Genomic DNA, 21362 nt, shown 5'->3' on the forward strand with positions numbered 1-21362 from the left:
ACACCAGGGAGAGATTATTGGGAAAACGTAGAAAGATTTTCTTTTAAAGGTAAAAGAGGACACTATAACAATTTCAAAACAAGATATGAATATAAAAATCTTTAATAAGCTAACAACAAACGTGAACAACACACGGGCGGTTGGATGGACAGAGGTTATTGAATTATATATAGTTTGCGTACACATGGTTTTGGGACCCGGGACCTGTTCTGTAAATAAAGATCACGATACAAATATTGTGTAAATTGGTTAAGAAGGCATTTATATAGAGTGAGTACTATGTGATGTTAGTCAACGGTCATAACTCTTTGGATGTACATTTGTGTAAACTTTGAAAATACTATTCATAAACATTCGACAAGTGAGAACTGCTCAAATTGTAATTAGTAGGATAACAATTGTTCTAGAAAAAGTACGCATACTCTGCCTCATATATGACAGTCATCAATAGTTTTAACCGAATGCTCTGGATGTTTTGACGCTCTTCTCTTTTCTTTTGACAGTATCAACTTTAGCCCCCTATTTTGAAAAAAAAAATTAAACCATAAATCTACAATGTACCTTGATACGTACCGAGTAAATAAAGTTTATGGCTCGTTCAAAATATAAGAAATCGAAATATTTTATGACTAGCAAGATACCCGGCTTCGCTCGGGGGTCATAACGCCGAAACCGGAAGTGGTAGACTAACGCCACCTGGCCTATGTTACTTCCCGGTCCGAGCTACCCCTATACCCCAAATTTCAGACTCGGGGCAGATGTAGCCTCCAACCCCGAACAGACTTCGCTCGGGGGTCATAACTCCGAAACCGGAAGTGGTAGACTAACGTCACCTGGACTATGTTACTCCCCAGTCGGAGTTACCCCTATACCCCAAATTTCAGACTCGGGGCAGATGTAGGCGCCAACCCCGAACAGACAGACTTCGCTCGGGGGTCATAACTCCGAAACCGGAAGTGGTAGACTAACGCCACCTGGCCTATGTTACTCCCCTGTCGGAGCTACCCCTATACCCCAAATTTCAGACTCGGGGCAGACCTAGTGTAGCCGCCAACCCCGAACAGACCGGCTTCGCTCGGGGGGTCATAACTCCGAAACCGGAAGTGGTAGACTAACGCCACCTGGCCTATGTTACTCCCCGGTCCGAGCTACCCCTATACCCCAAATTTCAGAGTCGGGGAAGACCTAGTGTAGCTGCCAACCCCGAACAGACAGACAGACAGAAAAACAGACAGACAAACGACAGTCACAAATATACTATTCAAAAAAAGTAGGGGATATTTGATTTTGGGGGCATAATACTAAAATATGCAAATGACTACGAAAAAAGTCACTATAGAACCTAACAGAAGAAACATTTCCAGTTACATGTGACGCCCAAACGCACCAATAGCTACCGCATGGAATGCACACACACAATTAATGTTTTGAATAATTAAATATACTATTCAAAAAAAGTAGGGGATATTTGATTTTGGGGGCATAATACTAAAATATGCAAATGACTACGAAAAAAGTCACTATAGAACCTAACAGAAGAAACATTTCCAGTTACATGTGACGCCCAAACGCACCAATAGCTACCGCATGGAATGCAGGTGATGCTTGGGATCATCATGGGGGTCCAACCCAAGATTTGCACGACTCTGACTTTGAATGTTACAGTCATTGTGGCATTGAATTCCATGGTGGAAACATCAGTTTAATTGTTTTAGTGACCAGAAAACAAATTTTGATATGCGTCGGCTTACCCAAAATGAAAGCTTACGTGCCCTTGGCATGCTACAGATCGGCACAACACAGGCGGTTGTGGCGCGGACGATGAATGTTTCTCAGTCTGTCATAAGCAGGCTATGGTCCAGATACCGTGATACACAATCTGTACAGGACAGACCACGCTCAGGTCGACCAAGGGCGACAACTCAAGCCCAGGATCGATTTATCCGTACCTTGGCCTTGAGAAATCGTGTCATCACAGCAAATCAGATCAGCGCTCGTCTTCAAACAGACACTGGTGTGAGAGTGAGTGGCCAGACGATTCGGAATCGACTGCATAGGGGTCACCTTCGCGCCCGACGTCCTCGCGTGATCCCTTGTTTGAGAGATCATCACATTCAGGCAAGACGTCGTTGGTGTAGGGATCGTCAACACTGGGATAATCGACGCTGGAGCAATGTGACGTAGGAGGGTGTGGCGTCGTCGAAACGAGCGCTTCCAAGACGTTAACGTCATCAGACATGATCGATTTGGGGGTGGTTCTGTTATGGTGTGCGGAGGCATCACTGTTGCTGGAAGAACGGCTTTACATGTTGTTGCAGGGCGTGTTACAGGCCAGTACTACCGGGACAACATCTTGGCAGTCCATGTTGTGCCGTTCGCACGACGTCATGGCCGCCGTTTCATCTTCCAGGATGACAACGCAAGATGTCACAGGGCCAGGATCGTTACAGGTTACCTCCAACAACAGAACATCACCACATTACCTTGGCCAGCACTGAGTCCCGACCTCTCCCCCATCGAGCATGTCTGGGACATGCTTGGATAGAGGTTACGTCAACGTCAACAACGTCCTGCCAATGTCCAAGAACTTGCTGCTGCGTTGCAACAGGAATGGGACAATCTGGACCAAAATGACCTTAGACGTCTCATTAGGAGTATGCCACGTCGGATCAATGCTTGTTTGGCAAACAGAGGAGGATTTACCCGTTACTGACTTGGTTGTGATGCTGTGGTAACTTTGCTGTTTGACCCCGGGTATCATTTTACCCTTATAATGGTCAGTCTGTGCCTTACTTAGTCTAACGATCATTTGGAATAAATCGATGAATGTGAACTTCATTTCATTTTGTCATTTGTTTCTTCGTCAGTTTCATTAGGTGACTTTAATAACACTTAAAAATCAAATATCCCCTACTTTTTTTGAATAGTATATATATATAGATATCGGATGACGTAAATAACTGTATATTAAATTATTCTGTCTGTTCATGTACCTGGTCATACCGATAGTATTAAAATATCGGACTGGAACTTCACGTGTCCGTCTTTAAAACAAAAGTACAAAGACTGCTCATGTTGAAAATTTGCTGGGAGCAAATTCTAGTGAGCGAGGGGATTAGTAATGGGAATCAAAATGGGAGTCAATGGGACAGAATCTTGAGATCTGTGTGTCAATTCCGCCCGTTTTGTGAGAGTTGCCAGAAAATTTGTACAGTTTGTCGCTCCACGCACTAGTGGTACTACTAACTTGGCGGTTCGCTATAACCGTGAATATGGTAGCGATGAAATAGTATAAGACCACAGAGGAGTGGAGGAAGACTGATGCTATTATGCAATCGAGCGCCGTAGGCGAGAAAAAAATTCAGATAGCAACGTATAATACGTAATTAAGCTTTTATATTTTAGGACTGGGCCTAAATTTCCTGACATTTCAGTTCATTGATGCGAGCAAATCCGCGCCAGAACCCATCATTAAAATACTATTCGGGAAATATCTATAAAATTAGCTAAAAAGAAGATTAAATTCAAATTCAGCATAAATCAATAAAGCTAAGATTTTTAATATTTCAACCACAAACCCACTTGATACTCATTTTTTAATACCGTGAAACAACAACAAGGAAGCACACTGTTATCATGCTTTTTAGATACGAAATATTAAGAAAGGATTTTATGTAGTGTTTTGGTAGGAGAACAATGTGATCTTTTTAAACGTAATGTTAATAGACAGCAAAATCTCAAAACAACTTACCAGAAAAAATGTGTTATTCCTTTCAATGAATACAATACAGTTTTAATTTCGGGAATTCAGTTTAAAACACTGGTTTCCGCCATTTTAACCCTGCACTGATAACAACCCGGCAACCTATACATGTTATATTCTTGTCAGACGTGACTCAGGTAACGTTTTACAATCTAGGTTAAGGGGAATAAATAGATAATCTTATAGCTATATAATAATTTAATAAGAACATAAATATCATGTCTATCAGATTTGATTTGTATGGGTTATATACGGATATTTCAATATCAACTTAAATGCCTTTCAATATAATTTATTGTTTAATAATACACGTCAATGATGTAAATTTTAGAAGCTCTCTATAATATGCGACTATATCAAATTCGATTAGTCAATATGTGGTGTAATGTTTTAAAATACGCAAGAATAATACACACTGGTCCTTCGTTATTACTCCCAAAACTGATCGAATATTGAATTATAGTTTAGAGGCCTACATTTTGTAATGTAATATCAACGATGGACTCTGACTTCCCCTACCAAGCCCAAGAAATAATATCTCTCTGGAGGGCATTTAATACAAATCAATGTCTATAATTTAACCATATCAATAAATATCGATTAGCAAGGATTGCGTAATATCCACTCAACCGGGTCATCTTGGGACTAGGACATTGTCATGGCTTGCTTATAGGAGTCTTTAGAATTGGGAGGAAACCCGAGTACCCTACTCCTTGTTATGGAAAGAACCCATGACGTGCATAGATACACCCCTAATGATCCAGGGTGCACACGGTAGAACATTCGGTAACCAATCACACAATCACACTCCCAGGAAATAATGTATGTAAGGCTGAAACATTGCGAATAACCAAAGAGATCATTAGAGTATGAATTAAACAGTGTTCCTCTAGACAATTTATCATTGCTAATAATTATATATAGATAGGCCACAAAAAATATTAAAAAGTACTCACACGTCCAACTAACAAGCCTAGAAAGATATAGATTTATTAGGTATTCACGCCACACCCAGACAAATAGCACAATAAATATGAACAAATATATATTAGCTGATTACATATTCTATTCGGTACTAATCAGCTTGTTGAGATATAGATAAATTTGTTTTATACCCCCACTTTAGAGTAATAAACGCAATGACTGTCCTAATGCGCAGACACGATCTCTTACGATCAAACCTTGCTATGAAGACGGATGACCCCCTATATGTTACTGTGTTTACTTATTGACTCAGTCTGTATACATTACAAGACATATTTCCCGTACATAAAATATTTATAACGGCTTAAGATCCTATTGTCAATATCTTGCTACAATACACAAATACGTTTCGAAATTCATTTCGGGTTGTATTGTTTTATAAGTTGTTAAATCGCTGTGTTTTTGGAATATAACACGTTATTGTCTGTTCAATAAAATATGAAAATAATTACACACGCCGTATAAGATACGAGGTAAGATACATGGCTGTTTTGAATAAACTTCAACTGCTTGTCGCTATATAGTGTTTAATGCAGTAAAATAAAAATAATATACTATTCAAAAAAAGTAGGGGATATTTGATTTTTAAGTGTTATTAAAGTCACCTAATGAAACTGACGAAGAAACAAATGACAAAATGAAATGAAGTTCACATTCATCGATTTATTCCAAATGATCGTTAGACTAAGTAAGGCACAGACTGACCATTATAAGGGTAAAATGATACCCGGGGTCAAACAGCAAAGTTACCACAGCATCACAACCAAGTCAGTAACGGGTAAATCCTCCTCTGTTTGCCAAACAAGCATTGATCCGACGTGGCATACTCCTAATGAGACGTCTAAGGTCATTTTGGTCCAGATTGTCCCATTCCTGTTGCAACGCAGCAGCAAGTTCTTGGACATTGGCAGGACGTTGTTGACGTTGACGTAACCTCTGTCCAAGCATGTCCCAGACATGCTCGATGGGGGAGAGGTCGGGACTCAGTGCTGGCCAAGGTAATGTGGTGATGTTCTGTTGTTGGAGGTAACCTGTAACGATCCTGGCCCTGTGACATCTTGCGTTGTCATCCTGGAAGATGAAACGGCGGCCATGACGTCGTGCGAACGGCACAACATGGACTGCCAAGATGTTGTCCCGGTAGTACTGGCCTGTAACACGCCCTGCAACAACATGTAAAGCCGTTCTTCCAGCAACAGTGATGCCTCCCCACACCATAACAGAACCACCCCCAAATCGATCATGTCTGATGACGTTAACGTCTTGGAAGCGCTCGTTTCGACGACGCCACATCCTCCTACGTCTGTCCAAAAAATCAACAGTGAACCTTGACTCATCTGAAAACATCACATTGCTCCAGCGTCGATTATCCCAGTGTTGACGATCCCTACACCAACGACGTCTTGCCTGAATGTGATGATCTCTCAAACAAGGGATCACGCGAGGACGTCGGGCGCGAAGGTGACCCCTATGCAGTCGATTCCGAATCGTCTGGCCACTCACTCTCACACCAGTGTCTGTTTGAAGTCGAGCGCTGATCTGATTTGCTGTGATGACACGATTTCTCAAGGCCAAGGTACGGATAAATCGATCCTGGGCTTGAGTTGTCGCCCTTGGTCGACCTGAGCGTGGTCTGTCCTGTACAGATTGTGTATCACGGTATCTGGACCATAGCCTGCTTATGACAGACTGAGAAACATTCATCGTCCGCGCCACAACCGCCTGTGTTGTGCCGATCTGTAGCATGCCAAGGGCACGTAACCTTTCATTTTGGGTAAGCCGACGCATATCAAAATTTGTTTTCTGGTCACTAAAACAATTAAACTGATGTTTCCACCCTGGAATTCAATGCCACAATGACTGTAACATTCAAAGTCAGAGTCGTGCAAATCTTGGGTTGGACCCCCATGATGATCCCAAGCATCACCTGCATTCCATGCGGTAGCTATTGGTGCGTTTGGGCGTCACATGTAACTGGAAATGTTTCTTCTGTTAGGTTCTATAGTGACTTTTTTCGTAGTCATTTGCATATTTTAGTATTATGCCCCCAAAATCAAATATCCCCTACTTTTTTTTAATAGTATATATCACCAATAAAGACCCAAAGGATATTGTATTTTAACTATACGGGTTAGGAGATTTGGGTATTATTTGAGTTTGAACAAGTGGGGGGGGGGGGGGGCACGGTGGCCTCATTCAGATTTTACGGCGTGGCACCCCCTTGTTAGTGATGCAGGGCGGAGCGCCTGACAACTACAGCTGTCTAGTCGTTCGGATGGGACGAAAAACCGAGGTCATGTGTACACATTGATGTACACGTAAAAAAAAAAGATCCTGTGACAGTTGGAATTCGATATAAGAGTAGGCCGCAGTGTCGCTGTCTGGGTCCAATTTCCCTCTATAGCACACTGTATGGCGTGTGCCCGTCTTCATTTGCCCAGTTCGGAGCAGAACGGCGGGACGTTAAACCCCATTTCATTTCATTTCATTTTGAAAAAGGAAAATATGCAAACCAGGGCATGTAGTACAGTAGATGTTGGGGGCTCCAGTTCCAACTTTTTTGCCATTTTTAGATATATTTTTATGGTAGAAGAAATGAATGAAGCTGGGTCATTTATATACTGTTCCAAGACTATAGAAAATTCCCATGAATAATACGAACCACTAACCACTTCCAGTTGTTTACATGTTTCAATTCCTATTCTGACTTTATCAATAGACTATACACATAATATAGTAAGAGTTTGTGAATAGGGTAGAAGATAAATACCCAGAGATTTCAATTAATTAAGCGTTTGATGCAATGCAATTTATAGCATTACCACGATACTGTAACATCAACCATTTTAATACAAACGAATATCAAATTATGTCAACAGCGTGTCTCCAATAATTATATGAAACTAGGAAATGCTAAAGAAATATACCCCTGTAACAAAAGTTTCTCGTCTCGTTTTGTTTTGGCAATTACATCTAGATATATTTTACGTAAAAATGAATAAAGATCCAACAGTAAATCAGCTCTTATAGTATGCGAACAATTTTTGAAAACAAGAATTTCGACTCTGGTTCTTCGGTAATCCTTGAAAAGTTCGGAAAGCATAGGCGTAGGGAGCCAATCTCTGTTGGATTTGGGGTGGCTGAGGCTATTTGCCCGAAAATTTGCTTTGTGCTTGGCAATACTCCTCTTTTCTAGGATTCATTGTTCATGTAATCGCACTAAGGTTTCAAATTAAAATACTTGGCAAACCTTTTTATGTTTTAGCCCCTTTATTTCCAAAATCGTTCATGTTGACCTGGAAGCGTGGTTCTGACGTCGTTGATAGTGGTTATAAGGGAATTTAGATAATTCCTCAATATGTCTCTAGTTATTTAAAGAAGATCCGTGATTGACTGCTGTACCATTACACCGTCAATATTATCATACTACAATATTGCCGTACAGAAATTTCTTTGTAAACTATATTACTGTGGTCTTATCTTGGTCATAATCAATTCTTCGCTTTCAAGCCGTCAATGTTAGACCATTCATAAAGCCATAAAGACTTGCCGGCTACACGGATTGCAGTCCTCTTTAGAACATATGGCAAACAATAATCTGCTAGTTTTCAGACCGTCGTCCAGGCCGACTTTAAGTTTAATCATAAAGGCAGTGGCAGTCCTACCCACACCTCTACCCGGCAGATTTATTTTCACGATCAAGCACTCCCCCTCTTCTGAGAAATTTCAGATAGCAGCGCTTATACAGGATATTACAAGAACCCCACAAAATAGTCCCGCGGGAGAGCGGTTTGGGGTCTTTTTATAATTGAAGAATTCAGTTGGGAATATTGACAATTTTGCAAGGTATTCAGAAAACAAAACACTTTAATTTCAAGTAAATGGTACCTCACTTACAATGTTCTACGACCTCAGTCTCAACAGAATAGAGTGTGTCGAACGCATGCATATGATTGAGGTCCCTTTTCATATTCCAGTTAAAGGCAAAGTATAATTTATTTGGTTTTTATTTTTCAATGTTTTATCAGTGTTTGGCGATATTCATATGTCTACAAGCCATTGATCTTTAATTCATTAAACACCACTTCTAAAGTCTTAGAACGCCAGAGCTTCATGGAACTAGACTCCGAGTAATGATCTGCCCATGGACCTAGCCAGAAATTGTTCAGGTCGTTCGCAAAGATATTGAAAGAATCAAAGTCCATTCAAATGAACTAAATCTCTTCGAATTAAATGAAACTAAAGTGTTAAATTGAGTTCATCCCATGTGTTATTTCAATTAGTAATGGGACAAAATGTCCAATCTTGTCATTGTGATCATTTAGCCAGTCTTCAAACTGATAATACAGTAATGACAAGCTTTTAGCAATGGGTGTCTTGTTATATTAAAGTATTTAAAGCGGATATTACAGTTATATGCGTAAAATTTACAAAATCGACAGATTACTAGAAATGAAACCGAACGCATTTTTTCAGCATTGGTTCCCATACACCAAGTCACGTCTGTTTTTTAAGGCGAGGATAAGTATTCCTGACACTTTTCACGTAGTCTCCACCACTTTAAATCAATAACGGTAATGGAATTTATACTCCATAAATATTATTTCTTGGGTGACATACCTGGATCTTACGAAGTAGCATTATTTCACGAAGGTTGTCATTTTTGGGGCTTTATAAATGCCGATTGGATAAATATCAGCTACAGGAATAAGGGGAATAACTCTTGCTCGGTCAAACGGAGGCAGACCACCATTAATTATCCCATTGACTTAAATGTTAATTCTGGCCTCTTTGCCCACCTCCAACTTTTCCTCAAATTTTCGTTGGGCTGAATGCTTTTTACTACAGACAGAGGAACAAATGGTCATGTCTTTGCACTAAAATTTGTATTAGGTTGACCACTAAAATTTTGAGATACACAAACTTGAAGAAGCATACTAAAAACATATAACTATAGTTGCCGTACATATCACCGTCGCCAACCTGATAACCCCGTTATCCTTCCGCCTCAAAATCATGAATATTTACCAAAACCTGGCAGAAAATGTTAATTCAAACCCCCTTCATCCATTCTAGACCCAAAAATCAATAATGGGCATGCAAAAGGGGAGAAAAAAGAGACAGAGAGAGAATTACTTTAAATAGACGAACTACAATTTGTGGGTAATAAGATGGTAAAATTTAATGGTGATCTGCCTCCAAACGATAACAGAAACATACTTCAACATAATAAGGACTCAGACTAGCAATTATTTGCCCATTGACTTCAATGTTAAATGGCTGTAACATCACAGGCTGTAGCTATTTTCTCAACATTCCGTTGGTTCCAATCTTTATAGGCACAATGGGGACAACATTTGGCAATCTCCTCATCATAATTTTGTAGGGGGTTGACCATTTAGATTTTTTGCTACGCGGATTTAAAGTTGACTGGGGTGAAAATCTCACTTCCGTCACAATGATTGCTCTGCAGAAAGACACTTTACACCCCCTATCCCCCCGCTGTAATATCATCAGTATTACCCAAAACTGCTATGAAATTGCAAATTTGATCCCTTTTCTCCAATTCTAGACCAAAAAGTCAACCAAAAAATGCAGGAAGGGGGGATAAAAAAATTAAGGGAAAAATTGTCCATTTATGACTCGCATTACCCATCATGAAATAAGGGGAAATAATTACTAGTCTTAGTCCATAAAATCCAGCAAAAACTGTTTCGTTGGCCATATTTATATTTACGCCCTAGCCTCCTTGGCCTGAAGTGCACCAGAATGCTAATACTATATATGTTTGACTCGTTACAAAAGTGATAAAATTCCTTGAAATGTCAAACATTCTGTTATTTTAAATGTCAGCACTGTGGCATTAAATCACTCAAAACGCATTTTTAAAAATGTGGGGTAGGGGGGGGGGGTGATTTTAGTCGTTTTCAGTGGAATGAAAAAGGGAAATCTTCTAGAAAGAGATGAAGTTTGCATTCAAAATGAAAGAAATACAAGAACAAATATATGTTAGCCCGAGGAGCACAATACATGGTGTAAGATTTAAGCGGGACTAACATACGGTCAATTTTACTTCATTAATTCGCTTGCGCGTAGAGGTCTTTAGCAGTGGGAGGAAACCGGGGTACCCGGATATAACCCACGAGGCTAGACAGACGACCCTACTGCTTGTTACATACAAACGGGACATCGATGCTAAAATTTAAAACAACATCGAACGTGATATGGTTTGCAAATATTATTTCACATAATATAAGTTAAACAACATTTGTTAATTTTTTTTTTTTTTTTTTTTTTGAAGATAAGTGAAGGATTTTTGGAGACTTTTATTTGAAATTTTGATTTTCCGGCGTGGTTTTCTCCTTGTCATAGTGGCGGAGGGCCTGACAAGGAGAGCTGTCTAGTCGTTCGGATGGTATACGAAAAACCGAGGTCCGGGGTATATTTTGGCGAGACAGATGGGGTTTAACGTTCACTCGACACAAACTAGGTCATTTCGGGACTAACAAATTGTTAAATTTTATTTCAGTATTTCGCTTGTGCGTAGGGGTCTTTAGCAGTAGGAGGAAACCGGAGTTTGTATCAACATAAAGGTCCCGATCAGGTGCTTAATCGCCAAATTGAGCACACGTTGGTTACCAAACGACGTACGTCATAATGATGGTTGCCAGGTAGAAGTATCAAAATTCTAAATTTGTTCGACATTCATGCTTAACATGTAAAACGAAAATGAAGTAGACATGTTTCGTCTTAATAGAAACAAGATGAAACAGAATTAAAATTTACACTGAACAAATAAGAAGTTGGATTATACATTGTCTTAATTTAGAAATTACATGAGTAGAAGTTAGAAATTGAATGGATAGAAGTTACAGGACGATAGTATTTTAGAATTTTTAATCTAGTATACCGCCATACTGGCCAGGGCCCTCATGCGTCTTATTCGGGCACTGTTTAATTAGCACACATATTTGAGGCTGTAGGCCACTCTGCAATGCGCTGAATGTATAAGCTGGCCTCTGTACTTATGGCATTCTATATGTACATTGTATTATATACATATGTACATGTACAAACTGAGGTGGACGGGTGGTCACATGGCCTTCAATTTAACCTGGGCACATAATTGCACGCTATGCTTTCCTGTACCTGGAAAATGTATCGACTGAGTTTATGACAAACTAACCCCTATCAGCAACGAGACATGATATACATCTAGGTCAAAAACTGTGTGTACAGATTTCATAATGCGTCTATTTTTAGAATTATCCTCTTGACAAAGTCAGTGGAGTTCAGTAAATAACGTAAGGGGGCCTCAAATGAGAATAGCAGGTAGTGGATATTGAAAGTGTGCAAAATATGTGCTGGATGGACATTGCTTGTAACTGATACTTGTTTACAATATCGCTTATATAAAACCCTATTCTGCGACCGACAAGGGACTAGTGTTTTATAGACTAATATATACTTATTTTATAAGTAAGGGACTAGTGTTTTATAGACGCATACTTATATTATAAGTAAGATTGTTTGTGTTTGAGCGCAGCTGACAAATATCAAATCATTTAGTGTTTATTCCATTGGACTTACTGGCGGTACAATGTCAATGATTCAGGAGTTGTCAACATATTTTGTGGATCCTAATACCAGGATCCAGGCCACCCTGATTACTTTCTTTTCTGCACTGATCGGGGCTAAAGTTATAATGGATTTTGTTAAAAGAGATAATCAACCGCCTGGACCTTCAGGTGTACCTTTGCTCGGATATTTACCATTCTTCGGAACCCATCCATATCTTACTTTTTCTAAACTTCGAGAAAAGTATGGTGACATTTTTAGTGTGAAAATGGGCAGTTTTCCGGCTGTTGTTATTAATGGTAAGGATCTTATAAAGGAAGCTTTTGTCGGCAGGGGCGATGATTTTTCTGGAAGACCACAGTTCTACTCAAATACTATTTTGGGTGTAGAAACCATGAGCTTTGGGGTCTTTGATGAACGTACAATTACTCATAAAAAGATGGCTGCAAACAAATTACTTGAATTTGCCAGTGCTCGTAAAAATCCTATTGAAGATATAGTAGATTTTGAAGCTAAGATCGCATTAACAGAATTTGCACAACTGAAGGGCCAACCCTTTTACCCGAAGGACATAATTTATTCCAGCGTTGGTAGCGTCATATTTCAAATTTGTTATGGTAAGCACACTAATATCCGAGAAGAGGATTCATACTTTAGAGATTTCATACTTAGTTCGAGCGAGTTTTCAGAATTTGTAGGAACCGGAAATCCAGTTGATGTGATGCCTTGGATGCGGTTTATTATGCCGTGGAAAGTTACCAAGTTTGTTGAACTTGTCACTGGCTTCAAAGCCATCAGGAACAAAAAGATCGAAGAAAATCTGGAAAGTTTTTCTCCTTCAAATATTAGGCACTTGTCCGATGGCATCATTGCTGCAGCCAATGAACACGAAGCTGATCCTAACTCAACCCTGAGTAGAGAAAGAATTTATTCAACAATTGATGACATCATGGGAGCTGGATTTGAAACTGTGTCCACTGTCTTGAACTGGGCGATATTGCTTTTAACAGCTTATCCTAAAGCCCAAGAAGTTGTCCACGCAGAGATTGACAACGTACTCGGAAAGCGACCACCAAGACTACAAGATAAAGCCAAAATGCCTTACTGCATGGCAACCATACATGAAGTTTTAAGGTTTTCAAACATAGCACCATTGGCCATTCCCCATGCTGCTACAAAAGATACGGAACTAAGTGGGTACACCATTAGGGAAGGAACCATCATTATTCCTAACATGTACTCTATCAGTCACGACAAGGACATATGGGGAGATCCCTTCAATTTCCGGCCGGACCGATTCCTCGATAGCGAAGGACAATTGGATCAAGCTATCACTGAGCGATTTAATGTGTTTTCTATGGGACGAAGAAAGTGTTTGGGTGAATTCTTAGCTCGGATGGAAATATTCTTGTTTTTGACGGGCATATTTCAAAATTGTAAATTCACCAAACCGACTAATGTCAAGCAATATACGTTTGATAGTATTTTTGGTTTGGCCCGAGTACCAGCTTACTACGAAACGTGTGCTTCAATTCGTGATTAAGATTAATATTAAAAAAAATTTTGGATCGGATATGCGAACTCTAATATAACGGCATAGTTTGATATTAAATGAATATATATTGAACTAAATAAATAATACTGAACGTAGTTATTTAAGAGAACATCGGTTGACGTGCCATCAAAATAGTGTCAACTAGATTCTCGTATGGTTAGCTCAAATGTTAAGTATTAACATCCATAGCATAAAATAGCTTATTGTCTGCGCGAACCAAATATCTGCAAAGTAAAAAATGGAATCTTTTCTGAGAAATTTGACTTAAAAAGTGAATTTGTTACATGTTCCATTAGAACATGCAATTTGTGACACTCTTATTTTCGTTTGATGCTTTTATTCTGTCGGAATGGTGTCAGTGACGTAGCTATTTTTCACCAATGAGTAAAATAACTTAATATTGCTAACAAATTATAGAAAGACAATAGAGCAGAGCCAGTCAGTTAAATTTACTCTTCCATTTTGAAGCTTGATACGATGTTTGTACCTTTTAAGATTCTAAAACAATGTATATTGGAAACCCATTAGTACGAAAATTGAGGATTCTTGTGCACTAGCAGGTCGTTCAAAGCTGGTATATGAATATAGTCAAACTTCCAGGTTGCGAAGAATTATTCACTGCAGCACTGAGATCGTACCCGGGACCTCCTGGTTAGTGAGCCCGTGTTGATCCACCAGAGGCCAATAAAAAGATAATATTGTAAGCAGTGTTATTAATATTTATATACACAGCCCCCCCCCTCCGGTTATACACAAGGTACGTTCATATGGTAGTGAAGACATTCCCCAACAATTGTCAATAGAAAGTGGACTGGGCGCACCTCTGCATCCCCTTACCCTACATCCCCGCCTGCTTATTGCATCTCGTGTAAATTTTCTTTAGCAATTTATATATATATATATATTTTCTATGTATATATTACTTGTAACTGAATATAAACATTTATACAATATCCATGTGTATTCTTATTACTGGCCGTACATTATTCATAAAACTTTCAAAGAACCCAGCCCCCCACCCAGGCCCGGATCCAGGATTTTATCGAGGGGGGGGGGCATACATTGGAGAGAGAGAGAGATAGATAGAGAGAGAGAGAGAGAGATGGGGTTTAACGTCCACTCGACACAAACTAGGTCATTTCGGGACTAACATATTATGGTTTTTTAATTTTATTTCAATAATTCGTTTGTGCGTAGGGGTCTTTAGCAGTAGGAGTAAACCGGAGGACCCGGGCAAACCCCACGAGGTTGGACAGGCGACCCCACTCCTTGTCTGAATACATTGGAGCAAAGGGTATAATCATCAGAGTGCCGCATGCACTAGTGGTTTGGTGTAGTCCCCAGAGTCTTCGTCGCCGCCTCATTAAACAGAAACTAAAATCTGGGAATCCAATTGCTGGTCTGAACAGTGATGACCAGTCTCACAGGGGCTGAGGGCCCCCCACCCCCACCCCCTGGATCCGCGCCAGCCACCAGTTTAAATAATGGTGTTTAAACTATAACCTCTTTTAGAAATTCCAATCGCTCACCCTCGCCACAAGTGACCCACACAATGTCACACAGTCAATTTCTTTTTTTCACAAATCGGTCAATTATGGTTGTAGTTATGGATTTGTTCGGACCAATTTGAGCACCGTGAAAGGTCAAAATTTGATGTAAGGGTTTACATAGTGGCAGAACTGAACCCGCGGGGGTTTATATTGTTTAGCCAATGACTTCCTATTCAATTAACACCAACGCATCAAAGATACATTAGTTGAGAGTTTAATAAAGAGTTGGCCATTCTTGCTATAATAATTCAAAAATAGATGATGGAAAACGATAATATTGAAAATTTCAGTCAAATTACTTTATTCTGAAAGTTGTCACTGTTGGAAGTTTGGACAAGAAATATGTATCAACTGTCTCCGCACCGTCTCCGAGGATTGCCGATCGTTTGATTGACAGACGATAACTCCACCCACATATTCTGGATAATCAAGTAACATTCTCAATTGCTACGGTACCTTCGATTGGCCGGCTTTTCATCCACAGTCTCTGGTAGTGACGTCAGTGACTAACGGTAAACGTTAGCTTGATCAGCCATTTATTGATTTAATTATTAAATCAATCTGGTTAAAACACAGATCCTATTTCGTTTCGTTTTTATAGTTCAAAATTTCGTTTTACTTGTCTTTACTACACTTGGATCTGGAAGACTTGTTATTTAACCCGTGTTCTGCTTGAAATGATGGGTCAGCCAATCAAATGATCTGTCGAATCGAGTGTTTGACCTTTTTTGCTCGGAACTGTGGGTAATCCACTAGTAACATCAATGCTGATTGGCTAATCAAATGTCTGACGTCATAGGTCAAAAGTTGGTCTTTTGACCCCTGACGTGACCTATCGCTATAACTTGTCAGATCTTCCATGTAGTGTATGCCATCGAAAGTATAAAAAAAAACGAAACGAAATATAGATCTGTATTTTAATCAGATTGTTATAAAATGGACGACTGTTTAAATCCAAGTCATCCGAGGGTCTACAGAGTTGATTTTGAGTATAACATCTGAAGTCTAAAGACATGCAGTAGGCAGATTTAGTTACGATAATAAATATTATTCATTCATTGATGCCTATTTTAGTTGCACCATTGAAGAACTTTCAATGCTAAATGCTGTTTATGTGAGCCAACCAGTTGTAAAATAAATAATAACTCACCGATGTCAAATTTCCCTCTCTTAATAAGGGAGCCGTGGTGGCTCAGTGAGTAAGATTCTGGGTCGCTGGTGAGGATCTAGCAGAGCAGAGGAAATTCCTCGGGATTTTCTGGCGAGGTTTTCCCTTGTTAGTGGTGTAGAACGGAGGGCCTGACAAGGATGGGACTTAAAATTAGATAAAAGAGTAGGCCGTAGTTTTGTTGTCCAGACAAAATGTGCCTCATATCACACTGCATGGTGTATTCTCGGCTTCATTAGCCAAGTCAGAGAATATAGTAGAACCTTAACCCCCATTTCATTTCTCTTAATACATTCCAGTGAAAATGCTTCAGTATGCTACCCGAAATCGCCTGTCCAATAGATAGATCTTCAAACTAGTTCCATAACCGGAGACCAAATTCTATTAAAAAATCAAAATACATACATGTAGGTGTGTTGCCATCCTCCGGCATAATTCCCCCCGCCTCTGGACTTCTCTTTGCAGAATTGCTTTAACCACCCCTGGTTTACTACATCAAACTAATTATTCTAATAATTTCAAGCTTCTTTATATCACTTATGATAGGTTTATATTACTATAAACACGGCCTATTATACTGCATATTTTTCGGGATCCAAACCCTGCGGGTTATCGACAAAACACATGTTTGCAGGGTTCCATGATTGTGAGCGTAAATATCTTGTCAACAAATATTGTGTCAACTCTGAAATTTACAAACCAAATCTTTTGAATTTTCGATGGAATTCTTACTCTTGACCAAAACAATTCCTGGATCAGAAACAGTCTGTAGTGATGGACGGACCGACAGACATAGGTGACGACAATAGGTGAAATGTATACATATATAAATTTAATATATTTAATTTGTTTTTTTAAATATACAGAAAACTATACATAACCATAATGACAACTACGTACAATATTTACATAATAATATATAAAACATTTGATTAAGTTAAAAGTGCATTAATAAAATAAATTAAGTGTTGTTCTGCATTATATTCTTTTAAAACCAAGCTTGTATCCCTCTCCATTCAATGTTCTTTACTAGTTATATTTGCAAAAACTTTTCATAATATAAAATACAAACTCTTTAAAGCCTTAGATATTGTGTGACATGTCATGGACCTTTCAACTTGAAAGTTTCATGGAAGCAAGTGCAAGCATTGCACCCTATTCTATTTTTGTCATATATTCATAAAAATGGAAAATAAATCTTTAACAGCACCACACCAGAATAAATTAACAAAAAATTATGTAATGTTTACTATTTGTCTACATCATTCTTTTTATCACAGTTTTTCTTAGCTAGATCCATTAAATAGTGATCTTCTCTTTCATCAGCCGGGGAACTTAATGGTGGTCTAGCCTTCAAAAAAAGCTTGATATGAGGCATAATTCGTTTGCTTATTTACAGAGGTATGCAGGTTTAAAATTTACACAAAGGTGAAGGCTTGTTTTTATCACCCTGTAAGCTTTTTTTTATACTTTTTTTTCCTCAAAAAATCAAAAGTTACGAGTATATCATGAATCCAGATCTTAATAACGGACACCTTTTCATGTATTATATTCACAGGGTATGAATCCACAAGATCTATCGAACGAACAGAAGTCAAAAAAGATTCTCATCAACTGAATATAATTCATTTTCCCTAAAATACCAGTTTAATGAAAATCTGTAATAATATCAAATGAAAATGAAAATAAGTTTCTAATAAGAATTAAAATTAAAAGGTAATGTTAAAAATACAACAAAATCTCATTTATAATATAAAAAAAGATATCCTTTACTGGAGAATAAAAAAAGGTACAATTTGAAAGCGTGTTAGATGTCTGAATAAAAACTAACAGTATCTTGTACACAAGATAAATATACAGTACAAAAATAACTTTATATCACAACTATAGGACATGTTTAAATAGAATTAGGCACCTGAGGAATCAACTCCACAATAAATATACATATAACACAAAGATTAATTGAGAAAATAATCTTATCAATATATAAATCTTGATTCCAATATGTCTGTCCATTAAATGAACATGCCATATCCACAAAATTTTTGGAAAAAATGAACAAAATATTTCCCAAAAAGTAATAACTTATCTCCATGTTCCATAAGCCAGTGCCAGCACCAGTTTTAAGAAAATCTAAAAATGTAATATATTGATGATAAAACACATTTTCTTGTTTTTATCCAATTTCACACACACTTTTCTCTGATCACTCTAAATAAAATTTCTTGATAAGCACTGTCATACAAAATAATATGTATGGAAACTATGCATATTTTTACGCACACTTATTGTTTTTGAAGATTATATTTCTGTAGTCTGTAAACCATCAATATTTCGTGTTGTACTTAAGTCTGCTAATGGCTCTAATGCATGACCATTTTTAATCTTAATTTTACCATTTGGGATATTCTTATTTATGTCACTATTTTTTAAATTTTTAGAAGTTTCATGTTCTTTTAAAGCTGCTTTAAGATAAAGATCTGTAGTCCCTTCCACATTAGTTTGGTCTTTATCTTCAGGAAATATATTCATAGAAACTTCTTGTTCATCATAACTAGGATTTGTTTCAATGGCATTTTCATCAAGAGAATTTTGACTGAAAATAGAAAAAAATTGAAATTAGATACAATGCTAATGTTGATATTGAAAATTATTCCTTTCAGGCTTTATTTTTGGATTTTGCATTTACAAGAATGCAATGAAATTATTGCATGAATGTACAAGAATGCAATGAAATTTGCTGCATGAATGTACAAGAATGCAATGAAATCATTGAATGAATGTATGAGAATGCAATAAAATTGTTGTATGAATGTATGAGAATGCAATGAAATTATTGCATGAATGAAAAGTAAGTATGAATGACAATTTCATTTCATGATACAAAGAGAAGTAACCTTTATTACATACATACATACATACATACATACATAGTCCTATCTTAATTAATTCTTCTGTCTAATACTGATTTACTATATTATTATTTCATGACAGATAAAATATTCAAATGTGTATCTTGCAATAGGGTACACACATCATGCCACTATTTTAGTGAAAATATTCATTTAGATATTGAATAAACTGTGAAAAATATTTACGGTACATTTAAATCACATGAACAATTAACCAAAGGGGGTTCATTTATATAAAGTGACAATCCAAAAGAATTTAAGGCATACAACACTGTCATTCAAAACTGTAACATATAGTATATAGGTACATTTCTATTTTTGGGTACTTAGCCAACATTTCAATTTAATTCAACTATGTCAATGTTTATCTATTTTGCATAAATCGAAACATTACACTGATGTTCACACGGAAACGCTTTAACCACATATATATGTAGCAGAGTGACGAACAGAGATTAATCTATCAATAACAAGTTAAAGCTTGTTGCTACAACTAAAAAACACTGCACACAATAGGGAATACAGATGCTGTGTCACAATAACAAAGTATGATATAAATAAACAACCATACAATATTCAAAGCATCTTGCACTTCATATAGCTAGAAATAAAATTGTAGCATCCCTAATTTTTATTAAAAAGAGCATATTACAACCTATGTAACAGGACCACATTCTTGTTATTGCTTAACCGAAATGATGCAAAATAAATATTTACTTCCAAGTTTCAAATGATGGATATGTATTTTGGATCTCAATTAATACATCATTAACTTTTGATATTTATAATATATGTTTCTTTGTTACCAGTTAAATATGCTACCAATTAACGTATGCATACGTCTTATTTACTTTTCCTACCTGTCAAATGAAGGTAAAAGTTAATAATACAATAAAAGATTTTAAAGTTATTACTTAGCATACTCCTCGCAGTGTTTTGTTTGATTAGACCTAATCCCACTCAAATACTGCCTTAATCAGCGCAAACTTCTGTCACAAATTATGACTGGTTAACAGTCCGATCAACAACCAGTACATTATGAGGTAACAAAATCAATCAGGATTAACCAGAGCTTTAAATACGTTACCGTAAAGTGTCTGGTGACAAATGTGGCTACATTACGTCAGAACGTGTGAAATGTATTAAGCTCAATAAGTAATACATAACAGAATATTGCAGAGAAACTAATTGTATGATAAACGAGGTTATCCGATATAGCTACAATGTAAACATTTGGTAATCGCTATGCACCTGGAATCTTTTTATCATCTCTTGGACCCCACATCAGATCAAAGAGAAAGGCTGTCATGTTACGTATTGTGTTTTAACAAACTGGATAGAAATATGACATGGTTTTTTTTTGATAAGAAAAAACAATTCATGAATTTGCTTCACAAAAATGGATAAATATTATCAAAGGCAGTAATGATTGGTACACGTTTATAGAATTGAAATCGGAGATTTGAGTCTTAGAATTTTCGTTCCAATAGCGAGTTTCAGCAACGGTCAAACTTACCTATGATAGAATGAGCACTAACAAATACTAGGATATTTTTTTTAAAGAAGTCACCCCAGTTAAGTCATGAAAATTCCCTATATTTTACTCAGGAGAGATTTGATAGGACGATGAGAATGGACACGCTCCATCAAAGACTTAAGTTTTTAGTCTCAATACAGCAATGTCTAGAGAGGGATTTTTCATGCCATTGCTTCAGGGATATGTTACTCAGATACTTTTGTCATTTTTTGACATAATTTACAATTATCTACCTGTGTCAAGGTCTTCCAAATTTTGTGGCATTAATGAAATATTCAATTAGCAAAAGGATAACCATTTTGAAAATGGATTGCT

General features: G+C 37.6%; 3 protein-coding genes across 8 annotated transcripts in view; 1 reads left to right on the top strand and 2 right to left on the bottom strand.

Moving 5' to 3' along the window:
* LOC126809561 (cadherin-23) overlaps window positions 1-3811 on the bottom strand; it is a 31494-nt gene extending 27683 nt beyond the window's left edge. Inside the window, exon 1 of the mRNA XM_056098509.1 lies at window positions 3752-3811. The gene's annotated coding sequence lies outside the window, so the exon portion shown is untranslated. The remainder of the gene's footprint in view (window positions 1-3751) is intronic.
* An 8251-nt stretch (window positions 3812-12062) lies between these two features.
* On the top strand, window positions 12063-14783 carry LOC126812565 (cytochrome P450 1A1). Its single transcript, XM_050539025.2, has one exon. It carries the CDS (start codon window positions 12348-12350, stop codon window positions 13866-13868), a length of 1521 nt encoding a protein of 506 aa, XP_050394982.1. The 5' UTR covers window positions 12063-12347; the 3' UTR covers window positions 13869-14783.
* Window positions 14784-17425: 2642 nt separating this feature from the next.
* LOC126812564 (cadherin-23) overlaps window positions 17426-21362 on the bottom strand; it is a 64003-nt gene continuing 60066 nt past the window's right edge. For 4 of the 6 annotated variants that reach the window (XM_050539024.1, XM_050539019.1, XM_050539020.1 and 1 more), the window contains one exon: window positions 17426-19194. In XM_050539024.1, the coding sequence (XP_050394981.1) occupies window positions 18900-19194 (295 nt within the window). In that variant the 3' untranslated portion in view covers window positions 17426-18899. The remainder of the gene's footprint in view (window positions 19195-21362) is intronic. The other 2 variants (XM_050539021.2, XR_007675985.1) reach the window with 2 other exon arrangements.

The sequence above is a fragment of the Patella vulgata genome, chromosome 2 (genome assembly GCF_932274485.2).
Source record: "Patella vulgata chromosome 2, xgPatVulg1.2, whole genome shotgun sequence".
Taxonomy (NCBI): Eukaryota; Metazoa; Mollusca; class Gastropoda; family Patellidae; genus Patella; species Patella vulgata.